The 12,988-nt window shown below is 37.6% G+C and overlaps 1 protein-coding gene across 1 annotated transcript in view; it reads left to right on the top strand.

Moving 5' to 3' along the window:
* LOC107188074 (lachesin-like) overlaps nucleotides 1–12,988 on the top strand; it is a 261,941-nt gene that overhangs the window by 82,647 nt on the left and 166,306 nt on the right. Inside the window, exon 3 of the mRNA XM_015576318.1 lies at nucleotides 6,231–6,438. Within this exon, the coding sequence (XP_015431804.1) occupies nucleotides 6,231–6,438 (208 nt within the window). The remainder of the gene's footprint in view (nucleotides 1–6,230; nucleotides 6,439–12,988) is intronic.

Below are 12,988 nucleotides of genomic sequence, written 5' to 3'. Positions count from 1 at the left end.
ATCGCGGAATACGAAAAACAGGGAAGAAGTCTGGGGAGACTTTCACGAGTGCAAACGTTGCGCCCCAGGTATGGTCGCCGGGACTTATGACAATGGAGTAGCATCCACCCCTTGCGCGAACGTTGCAGCTTACCGATCGGTGGAAGGAATGACTTCGACCGCGGGGGCTGCTGTTCCTCTTCGAAACGGCGTAAAAATCGGTTGCTTCGTGAAGAAGTAACGGGGAACGGTGTGCATCTTTTGTAGGGATCTTTGAACGATATAGAAGGTATACAGTGTCTTTTACAATTATTCGAACGATGTGACTTTTGGAGTTGAGACAATGTTTGGACTTAGGTATACAGGGTGGAATGCGAAACGCGATCAGCTTAGCTTATTCTGCTGTTAGCTGTTCGATAAAAAAATATTCGGCATGCTTAATGGTGTAGACGTCATAAATAGAACTAAGCAGTCATTTCTTCACCGTTTACGCGAGTGTATTGCAGCTGATGGACATCGTTTTAATTGAGGTAAATGATATTATCTTAATGTTCCTTTGGTTTAGAAGAAATAAAAATTATTTATTATCATGCTTGTCAAATTCGTGTCAGTATCCGCTAAACGATGATTGTAAAAAGGTTATAGCTTTGTCTATAAAAGAGTAAAGATGACCTTGGAAGCTTTGGACAAAAAGGGTTGACGAAAGATTTGATACAATCATCTTAAAGCTCTCCTGGAATCATGTTATATGAGCTAACAAATTTTTGGATCGAAGAATTAAGAGTAGAATAATCTAAGCTGATCACGTTTCTTGGCGCACCCTGTATATTTTATGATCCTTAGACGGTAAAATGTATTGTTTAAGGAGCAGGGTTTCTTATTTATGGAACATCGTTCTTGTGAGCTACTTGCCACAAATGCATAATAAAACAAGAATATTAATATACCACTGATAAACCAATATGAACAGTTTGTGTTTTTCTGGTAATTTCGTACTTGTTGACCATGATACACAAGAGAAATTTTTACCGTTTTATTATTTCTTTAACACCGTGCCCTAGATCCAAGTGAATCTTGCTGGAGCCAAAGTTCAAAAAATTTGATGAAAGGTTTCAACGGCAAAGCAGTTAACACGATTAAACTGATTTATGTTCGACCCTTCTTCTGTTTATAAGCTCGTTAGCAATGTCGAAATATGTGCTATACAATGCAATTATGCGAAGAATATAGGCAATGTTATATGATTTTGTGCCTGGCTTTATCGCCGTTGTACAACCTGATTCGTATTTCCGGTTGCGGAATTTAGGGGGATTTCGGCCGTAGAAAGTTAGAGAGAATGGCATTGTGGCTCTGTTTGTGTGCAAACGTAGTAGCTTTTCGACCAGAGTAGCTCGAGAACCGAATGCAATTGGAGAATTACTCGGGCAACTGAAAATTCTACAGAATCGAAATTAAATGGTTTCTAAGTCGTGTAATGGCCGATACGCTCGTTGAATATGCGCTTTAAAGTCATACCACATAAGAATTAATAAATAAAAGGCATGTGTTCCTTAACTAGAACACCAATAAATTGTTAAAAAGTTATTATAACTAACGTCGAAGTGATTTATGTAATATATTTCTATTGTATAACTGACAATTTGACTTTTTTCTGAATGTTCTATAATGGTCTAAAACTTAAATCGCAATGACGTAATACATGACGTTACATTTTTTTTTACTTGGAGAAATATTGCTATTTTTGTTTTTGAAGTACCATACGTGTATGAAATGAACAGAGTATTAACAATGCTTCGAAAGAAAATATTTTTCAGATTAACTTTCTTTTACATAGGGAAACTTGTTGGCAATAATTTAAAATTATTGCGGGTGTCCTTCATAAAAGTAAATTTCATTTAGTGTTTAAATTAAATACCATCACTTTTACACGTAATTTTTGCAGATATAAAAAATTGAAGATTTCTTAGAAGTGCCACTTTTCTAGCAAACCGACGATTTGAAACGTTGTAACCAGGGTCTAACTTTAACATTAAGGTAGATATCGAACGCACACATTCATTCTCAGTTCAGTTGTCATCAATAAATCTAACAGTGAAGATCGGTAGTGTTTAGGCTCAACATTGATTCTTCTATTATTTTATTAAAGCGTTTTGTGTTAATTATAGGAAAGTTGTAATGTGCTTGTTAGAAAATCTTCCTTACGATTTTCACTCGTATAAAAATTCCTTAATTTTTAATTATCAACACTGGATTATCCCAATATTTCAACTGAACCTCGTGTTAAGTACCTCGAAGCAACCTCAAAAGATGCTCGCAATCCCCTTCAGTCGTTCAATGCGTCGAACAGATAGCAGGAAGATTACGTCCAGTTAAAAGTAACATTAAACAGCTGTTCCTGGAGCTCTTTCTTTTATTCCTGATGTTCTTTTTCTTTCTTGTTTTTTTTTTTATTCTCACCGTAAACATCCGCCGGTTAGCGGGAGCTGAGACTTATCACGAAGGTGTTGTATCTTCCCCGCGCATCGGCACATTTTCTCGCCGTAAAAAGGCGCGACTACATTGAAGTAAGGGTACCTAGAAGTTAACAACATCGTGTACACTCGCGAAACGGCCTTTCTTTATTTCTCCAGGGACGTTTGTCCGACGCCGGGAGATTTTTCTTCTTCCAGCGTACCGAACAGTTCCTTCGCTTCCTCTTTTTCTTCCATCTGCAAACGGGATCCACTTCTTTCTTTCTGCCTACGCTTGCCCGTTTTCCACGGTTCTGTATCGATTTTCGCGCGAATTGTTCTTCGTGATCGGAATTCAATCACTGTCCTTACACTTCATTCGCGCGATAAATGAATCTGACGTTTCTTGCTCGTTCCGCTTCTTCGTCTTTGTTATCAGCTCGAACTTAAAAATGTGTCGTTTGTTTTGTAGTAGGTATTAGGTGTGTTGCGCATGGAATAATCGTTTCGTTACCGGTGGTTGATATTATATTGAATATAATACAAATTTTATTGGTTGAAGAATGACGTAAGTAACCTAGTTTATCCCCTACCACATCACAAAGTCTAGATTTTTAGATATGGAGATAGCTAGTCAGTTTTATTTAATTATAAAAATTTAATTAGTATTTTATATTAAATTATAAAAATCCTTCTGTCTAGGATAAAAAATGAGATTACCATTGTGTTGAGCAATTCCAAAGTCAAGGAAATAAAACCAGTTCTATTCCATGATTGTAGAATTTTCAAAATTTTGTTGAACAGTGTTGTTTGGGGCAAAGGGGGTAATATGAAACCGGATGTTATTTCCGTAACTATGTTTGGCATTTGTCGAAAAGAATAATAGCTGTAACTATGTATTATGTCCTCTGTTGCTCATTTGTCATACTAGGTACTGACAAGTTCACCCTATAATAATATAAAGACAGGTCAGAAATGTCGATCTGATTTATTATCGACTGAAATTATTAAATATAACATATCGTCGGTATAACGTATATCAATTAGTACAATCCATTCAATTATTTTCGCTACTGTCTCCACTGTTAATACAGTAAATCCTCAATTTGTGTTTCAAGGTTCCTCGACACTGAACATTTAATATTTCATAAACTAATGGCCATATGCGACCGAAACAAATATCATTGGCTTCAGAATTTCATACTCTATCACTGTGCTAATCCAGATTAAAAAGTCAGTATTACACCTGGGGACCTCTCCTTGTCAATGCCGAGGAGCCTTCTAACATTCATCGAAGATTTACCGTATACTTCTGATACTTTTTAATAAAACATTTATGAATCAATGTTCACACAAAAAATCTTCCTCTTTCGTCCTATAGAACATGCCCATACAGTTCGATCCTTTAATCAATAGACACACAGTGAACATATAATTTGTGCAAAGATTCTACAACATACAACAATCAAATATCTTTCTAAAAATCACAATTCTCCCTTCGTACATTTCGATCCCGTTTGTTTACTTCGAGAAAGAAGGATCATTGCGTCAACACATCCTTCCAAAGATCTCCTTCAGGTCGACCAGAAGACCGTGTTTCATCGTACACCGTATCGTCGCGTATCAATAGCCAATCAAATTTATCGCCGGGACAATAGGATCCGTAATGGAAAGCCGGCTGTTTGCAGATCGACTTCTGTTTGTCCGTTCGCCGGGTGTAGCGGAAAACTTTCCCCGTAAAATAACGTCCGTGTACATAGACGTAACCGTCACGATCCCTGTTTCTCACGGATACGTCCGTAAGGAGTCTGCCCGCAATTCCCGGACCGACTCATCTCGCGAATGAATATCCATAACGTTGCCCCGGGTCTGTAGATCACTTGGCCGCTTGAAAGCGCCGTAGATTGTTCAGCACGATTAAGTTCTCCATTTAAGAACATTCCCCCCCCCCTTTTTCTTCCTTTCATTTTCTGTTTTTTCTTCTCTTTTCTTTTCTCTATCTCTTTCTTTCGTTGCCATCTTTCTTCCCTAACTGCCGGCCATAGGTATTTGGCCATTCGTATTAGATTCACTTTACGAAAAGATATGGCAAATTTTTCGGAACAACTACTTTCCTGTTAAAATAAAGGTCATAAAGCGAGGGTATTGCATGGTTGATCGTTGAAAATTCACAAAGTGAAATTGTGAAATGAAAAAGAGTAAACTTCGATTGCTGGATGTACAAGAGCATATTTCCAAGCGGTATGTAGTTCATTCAAGAAATATCAGGTTTATACAACTTTTTCCTGCCAACCAAAAGAATGAAAAAGTTGTAGTCTCTAACAAGAAATCAAACATAAGAAGGACAAATTAGAAATTGAAAAATGCGAGTGATAGGGACTTTCCCCGGAGATCGCGTCGAACTGAAACAAAATATAGTATTATATATAAAAAAAGCGGCACGTAGCTCTGGCATTTTTTTCACTGTGACATTTGTGTCCATTTCAGTAGAGTCTCTCATAATTAGACTGCGGATTTTTATGCAAAACAACATTTTCTAAAGTAATTTAGATATACAGTAGCAGATGTAGAAATTTATTTTTTATCTTAAATAGTCAATGGATATAATGAAACTTTGTCTTTTATTGTATTTCACAGAGGCTTATGGGCCATAAATGCATAAAATCCGCTGTCTACTCATAATTATCAGGTACGGTCGAAAAGTTGTCGGTTCTTTGTTGTGCAAAGCGACTGAGGGATCCATTGAAGGTTAGAATTCCGATTTAGTATCGTCTGGTTAATGGTTCGGACAAGACGTATTGCAATCGGTTGCTGTGCTTTGTAAAGTGTGTTGGAGTAATTCGTGTTATAAGTGTTATAATATAATGTACAGTAATACTGTACTGTGTATAGTGTTACATATGTGTAGTGTGTTGTAGTGAGTCAAAAATGTAAGGAAAATTAATACATAATAACAGTGTGATATAGCATTATGGCAAATTAACTTTCTGATCTCTAGAGATATTAGTCATTTCAAGACATGTGTGATTGTGAAGAGAATTAGTGAAACCATGGAATATCTAGAAACAAAGGAGAATAGCAATAGTGCATTATTAGAGCATTATTTCAGTTAGGAACACAAACAATATAACAAAATTTCTCCAGACGTAAAAAAATCCTAACAATCGCGTAAGATGTCCTTCAATGCACTTCATTTTTCATTTTGACCCTTTAACGTCCAGACTCTTAAATCGTTATTCAAAATTTATGCTACTGATATATACATGTTGCATCTTATTATTTGAAGTTGAAGATGTCGCTATTAAATAGACCTATTTTTTTCATTTCTTTCTTTTTTTATTTGTTTTTGGAGGGAATACTTGAATTTCTCAACTAAAAACGTGGAGATTTACTTCACATCTGTGAAACTACGGATCCTTGTTGACGAAAGTTAGATATTAATCGCCTACAAAATTTGACACATTTAAAATGAGTTTCTCACAGGTGCAATACCGGGCGTTAAAGGGTTAAACACCTTCATTTATTATCGATAATATAATTTATGTTCTCAAATATTGTTAAAAAGTAAAACACCCTGTACAAGCGTATCGATGGTAAACAGATAAAGTACTGAATTTGCAAATGAAATGAATATTGCGTATCTGTTACGATTTGTTTATTTTGTGCTCCCGCGAACAACGATATATCAACCCCTGACGATATTAGTCGGGGTGTATCCGATAGGAACACGCAATTTTATGGTAATCAATGCAGGACCGTAAATCGTGTTCACGGTGTGACGAGATTCTCGTTTCGTTTCAGGTGGCCTGGATGCTTTTCGACAAGGGCGCTATCCTGACGGTACAACATCACGTTATTACCAGGAACCCGAGGATATCGGTGTCGCACGATAAGCACAGGACCTGGTTCCTACATATCAAAGAGGTGCAAGAGGAAGACAAGGGGAAGTACATGTGCCAGATTAACACCGCGACCGCGAAAACCCAGTATGGCTATCTGCACGTCCTAGGTGAGTCAATTGTTTTGATTTTCTCTGGTTCTTACGGTCGTGTTCGTACAATCGTTCTAAGAAAGTAGAATCTAAAGGTGATAATGACACAAGAACGTCACGACTTGTGTTTTGTGTTCGTCGTAAACGACGTAGAGAAACATTTTACGATTCGATCCGAAAAAAATTATTAGGTGAACTTACGACAAACACCCACACCCAATGGTCATGACCTTGAGAAATGCTATCAAGGTCACCCTTACGAGTAACCTTCAAAAGGTTTAAACTGTAGGAAGAACAGGGTACAACACAAGATAGAATGAACTAGTTAAATAGAATGATGCGTTTTATTTTGTTATAGATGACAGACTGATTGATAAGGCCGCGCTATGCTTGTTTTTAACCTAGAAGTTATGAACCCTTTTTTTCTATCACCCAGTATAACGTAATTTATTTGTTCATTTAGAAGATTTGTGATAAATGGTCTTTCGTACAAAAAGCATCCTGTTTTAAATATAATATTTGTCTTAATCTGACAGTAATTATTTATTGATAAATAGAGTTTTATTAGAGATTCTATTCCTTATATCGCAGACGCAATTGCGCGAATTCTGATAAAATAGAACATTGCATACGTGTTTTTTCATTAAATTATTTCTTCGCTAAATGGAATAAATTAGTTTCGTAGAATAATCTATTAGATCAGGCGTTTGCATGAACATCGACGGTCTAATATTTAGCGTTTTAATTGCTCAATATTCCCGCCAGAATAATGAAAGTTTCATTCAGTACGAATTTGTTTGCGAAAACAAAATGTGTCTCGTTGGTCGTTTCGTAAGCCGCAGTTCCACTTTCAGGCCTTTGTGTTATCATTTTCATTCAAAGTATAATAATTATCCTGCTTTCGTTCACCTACTCATCCGCGATGTAATGAATATTCACGCTTTCACGCGGTACGTCTCTTTAATTATGTAATTCTATAACGTTTTTGCGTGACGAAACACACGAAGTGTAAGACATTGACTACGGTATAATGTTGTTCTAGTTGCATAATAATAATAATAATAATAATAATAATAATAAAACAGAAGAAGAAATCATTCTTCCTGGGATTTATGTAAATGTTATGAATTTAAAATTGATATTTATGCAGGGGATACTAATGAATATAAGTACAGAAACATAGAACATTTTTTTGTTCGAAATTTATTTTATATTAAGGTAAATTTCGAGAATTGATCTGGTAGCAGTTTTCCATTTGACTGCTTTCTCTGCCCATTAGTAATTATTCTACTGATGTTAAACTTTATAAACATTGATACCTGTATCCTATCGCTTCTTAAAGATAATTTGACGTACATTGATAGTTAGACGATGTCACTGTCAGGGGGAACCACATAATAAGACACCACTCTCTGTATGCATTTTAAGTGCAACCAGCTAGACACATCGTCCAGTCGCATTCGAAAACACAAGAGACAGACGATTGTTAGTTCCTTGAAAAAATAATGCTTCATAAGCATCAATAACATTCTACATTTTTTATTTATTTTTATATCTAGAATCACCTGTTGTCCTACTTTGTAATAAAAAGTAACAACACAACGAGGCAATAAACTCGTTCACTTTTGAAATCACTTCTCCTTTCACACCACCGCTGAACATTTTCGAAATTCTGGAAATACCTAGAGCCCGAGAGCTTTATCTAGGCCACTCGAACGAAAGAAGCTTCCATTCATGGCTTAGCTACATTCACTACCTCACTATACCCTCACCATCTACTGTACCATACATACCACCGCAAACCTTATCAAACTCGAGCAAACTCGAAAATATATGCCATCAGTACCCTCCTCTAACATCACTAAAATCACATTCCCTTAAGCACTACATCTACTACATCTTACATAACTAATTCCAACGACGACTCTCCCTCAAACTGTCTCACACAGCACACAACTACTCTAAGCAAACCAGAAAGTATTTCACTCGGTGTTAAAACGGTCTGGCCGATAATAATTTAATCAGCCGAGAAGGTATCCGTAAGTCTAGAAAGTACATAGTTACAGAAAACGGAATGGCGGGAGGGGAAGGATGGAAGAGTCGGTCTTCGTTCTGCCATCCGGTAGAACATATTAATATCTCGAGTTTTGACGTCTGAAGTTGGGGGGGGGGGATGTTGCAGTAGTCGGTGGAGTAATCAGAGGGCTAGATTAATTGTTTCCACGGGACTCTTGGCCTAGCGTTGCACAAATACACGGAAGACTTCCGCGCGGCACTTCGTGGATAATGCCGTCGGAACAGACACACAATGCTGGAGCACCCGCCATAACTCAGAGGCCCACCTACCTCAGGAGGGGGGAGCAGCATGCAAGAGAAACGTGTAACGTGTGTAAATATTCCATACGGGCGAAGTCACTTATAGTTACCACCTGAGGCGTTTACCTTCCTTCTCGAGCTAATAAACCGCTTCTCATAGAGTTTGACGATTTCGACAGGCTGGATTCCCATGGAAATTATACGGGAATCGCGCCCCCCTTCGTCTAGATTGTTGCCGCGTGTTTACTCTCGCGTCCGGAATTCTGTTTCGAGGAACGTAAAACGGGGCAGAATTCTGGTAGAAGAAATTTCAACGATCTGCCCTGGGAAATAATGGGGAACGTTCGACCGAGAATGTTATGGACGAAAGTAACACGATTTTATGATAATTTACTTGGAATGTACTTATAATTCGAGTGGTTAAGATAATTGCTTTTCGCAAGTAGTTAATAAGTAATGTTACACTTAAAAGTGTAGTATAAATAATATAATATAATATAGCAGAGCATAAAACATTGCGAGAATAAATCGACAGTTTTTTTTTCTCAGTAGGTTGCGTGTTCGGGGAACTAAATATTTATGGAATATGCATGCCATTGGTTACGACTTTGTTAATGTGTCTGGTCATTACTTACTGTTTCTACTTACTTCTGGCACTAATGACAGTAAGTTGCATGTCGAGCTTCGAAGTCGTTTTTCTTGGGAACCCTGTCCCGCACGAATAACTGATTTTAATTTTCAATCAATTCTACTAGCTTTCTAGAAAGAATCAATTGTGCCCAATTACACTAGCATCACACCCATATACTGTCCCATCCAAAAGTGTCTGACCACAATATTTCTTTGACTTCGCAAGTGAATTAAATTTGCTAAATTTAAGTAGTAAAGTATTTCATTGGGGATGTAGCATGCATATTGAACAAGGTTATGTCCAACATAACATAGATGATAGATGGAGATACTGCAGGAAACAATGCAGGAAAACTTGTTCTATATTTGAAAATACCATTTTTGGAAGCTCACACAACCATATATACCTATATTACTATAATATTGAAAATTCTTAAGTACACATTGCTTAATTATTAATATAAACAACATTGTTTTGTGTTGAAAGTAATATCCAATGTTGATGGGTCGATATTCACTCCATTCGATACGAGTACTTTTTACTACAGAAGTAATCAGTAGGGAAACAAAAGTATCGAGTAATGTACTCGTATTTACTTGTACCGATTCGTCCCTACCTCCACTACCAAAAAGGAATCCTTCTCAACAAACTGATTCAATATTCTAAACCTATCCGTCAATTAGCTCTCAATCCGTATCGCGTTCCTCAAAATCATCCACGTCCACACTGGACACATAGGTTTCGATTCACGATCAAGTGCAGTGATAATCCATGAATCGAAAATAACGACAACTCCTATGATCGCGCGTCCATTTCATCCAATATCGTGTACACGGCTCATCCCCCTCCGACCCCTCCCACGACTATCTCATCTTCCTTTCACTTCCTTTCAGTAGTTGCCCTGTTCTTTCTGTCCTCTCGTAAATAAAGCGGAAGCCGGGGACTATCTGACTTTTATTCGATTTAGAGACGAGTCGGCGAGCTTAACCAGTAAAGAAGCTCGAGTGGAGACGGGACGCGCACACTGCGGAACGTGACGCTGAGCTTTCGACCCTTGGCCGTACATTTTTCGACGGTCCTCTGTCCCGCTCGACCATTCTCTCCCATTGTCCCCCGTGTCCCACGTTCCCTACCGTCTGCCATACGGATTCCGTTGCGTTTTCACCGGTTATCGAGTTCCAGCCCCGGGGACGATTGGACGAGTTGTTGTCGGTTCAATTGGCGTTCCTTCGTAACGAGCGAAAGGAGGGTGTTATGATACTCGCGAGCCTGTATGCAATTTCATACCTGTTTCTGCTGCTACTCCAACCCCCCCCCCCCCCAGGCCACGTTTTCTCGAACCGTATTTATTGGAAAGTGGATAGCGAGAGGGGATGCTTTTGACGGGCACGATACACGGCGAAACATGTAATAAGGAGAGGATCCTTTGAATTACGAGCGAGGGGAGAAATGATCGTGTCAAGGTGGATACCGAAAAATGAAGTGTAGCATAGGGTAGGGATCAAACGATCCCAGTAAATACAAGTAAATTATCGATACTTTCGTTTCGATACCGAGTACTTTTATATCGATACTTTCTACTACGATACATAGATACTCGGTATCGAAAAAAAAGTACTCCTATCGAATGAAGCGAGTAAGCGATATGAAAGCTGATGAATGCGAAGGTGGGTGTCATCCAATTATATTTCTTTGTTAGTAAATGTTTATTAATAGAATATATCTTCGTTAAAATCAGAGATGGTCAAATTTATCATCTAGATAAAGAGTTTCAAATAGTCATTTTTATTCGTTTAAACGTGAAAATTCCACTGTTTATATCAAAACAATACTTCTTGTTCGAAGTAACGTCCCCGAGGATCTATACTAGTTGACAACCCAATTAATTTCAACATTACACGCCAAATTCCACTGTTTGTAAACAGCTTCCCCATTTCTATTGTTCTTTGATAAACGTCCATAACAAATTTTCAAATATTCTACATATATAAAACAACAACAATAAGTTACAGACGCAAGGATAATTTTTAAGAATAGTCTCATTTTCAATGTTAAATCACAGGACCCTTAACGAAAGGTATTCTCTTTCCATTCGCCGTCATGTAAAACGCAAGCGTTCGATAATTTTTTACCCGTTACCGGGGACATGGTTCGTTTTTGTTGGTCTGTCACGGTACACGGTGCTCAAAAGACATCGCGTTTCCGCTTTTATCCGGCCATCGAATTTCACGAGTCAAATTCAAGAACACTAAAAGCCCCGGCATAATATAGCACAAAGGGAATTCGTAGAGCGTCATGTATACATTACGTATTGTATCGTTGAACGCGTGTCGTCGCAGCCGTACATCATATATTACACGAGCTCGACACACACCGCATTCCCTAAGGGAGCGGTGTAATTAGTAATTTGTAGTTCCACTGGCTTCATTCACCGGGGCACATAACAGTCATTTCGACACGCGTTTCTCCCGACGCGACGTGCCTTTGTGCAGCAATCGTGGCCCTGTTAAGCCGTGATACACAACCGTTCCGTACTAACCACTTAATTTCTTGCTTTTCCATTTAAGCGACTTCTACATATATGCTTAATTCTTAGATACCCTCGAATCTGAAAGAACGATATGCGATTGGTAGAAGACGGATTTATTGCATTTATTTGAATGTTTAAAACTCATCGTAGTTTGGATTCGAATAAACTGGGAAAAAGTGGAAGGTATTTATACTGTTTGAAATCTGATAAAATACAGAATAGAGTAACCAAATATTTATTTATTTATAGTTTCTGCGAGCACACATCTGTGGTTGTTTAGATCTAGTACTTAGTAATTTTTACTTGGATGCTATGGACAGTTGAAAAATAACGCTTCAGTTGTTTATTACAAAAATGAATTTGATAGTACCTATGGACATTTAACTGTAAACTTGTTGCACATTTTTATAAATTTTGTAATTGGAAATTGATTGGTAGTCTTACTAGTTTTGATCACGTTCAAAGCTTCGCATTACTTACCTCAGCACAGAAAATATAACAGCTATTTTATTTTTAATTCTTCAATCCTTTATTTTTAACCGTTGATCCATAAAATGAAATCCATGATATATAAAAGTCTTTTATATCTTTTTTCAACATTCAGTTTGTCCAGAATTTTTTGGGAAACTCGATTTGCAATTCTGTCCAATAATAAATAACGGGAAATTTACAAAAAGCTATTATGTAATATACATGGTGTATGCTTCGTAATGGTACTCCAGCAACATATCAATTAAAATGAAACACGTTATACAGTTTCATGTATTTTTTCAATTCTCCAATTTATCGAAAGCTGGAAATTCTATTTTTTTCTGGCGGCCATAACCGTAAAAAAACATCTCTCCCAATCAGAGTTTCCAAACAAATAACACAATTTCGCTGTGTAAGATAGTTTTATCTATAGTTTTATCACCGAGCAGTCGATCTGAATCACCCGGACCTCTGGTATCCGTAAACAACGTATGTCCCGTTTGAGCTGTTGATCGTATTTCCGTTCTTGACGAGGTCGCTGGGCTCTCGGTTCCCTTTTTCCCTCCCTCAACCCCTGCTTGCAGTGTTGCTCTTTGTCGAATAAATTCCCGTTTCTTCCG

Source organism: Dufourea novaeangliae, unplaced genomic scaffold (assembly GCF_001272555.1).
Source record: "Dufourea novaeangliae isolate 0120121106 unplaced genomic scaffold, ASM127255v1 scaffold115, whole genome shotgun sequence".
Taxonomy (NCBI): domain Eukaryota; kingdom Metazoa; phylum Arthropoda; class Insecta; order Hymenoptera; family Halictidae; genus Dufourea; species Dufourea novaeangliae.
Note: the sequence above shows the minus strand (reverse complement) of the source record. Positions and strands in the feature narration are given on the sequence as shown.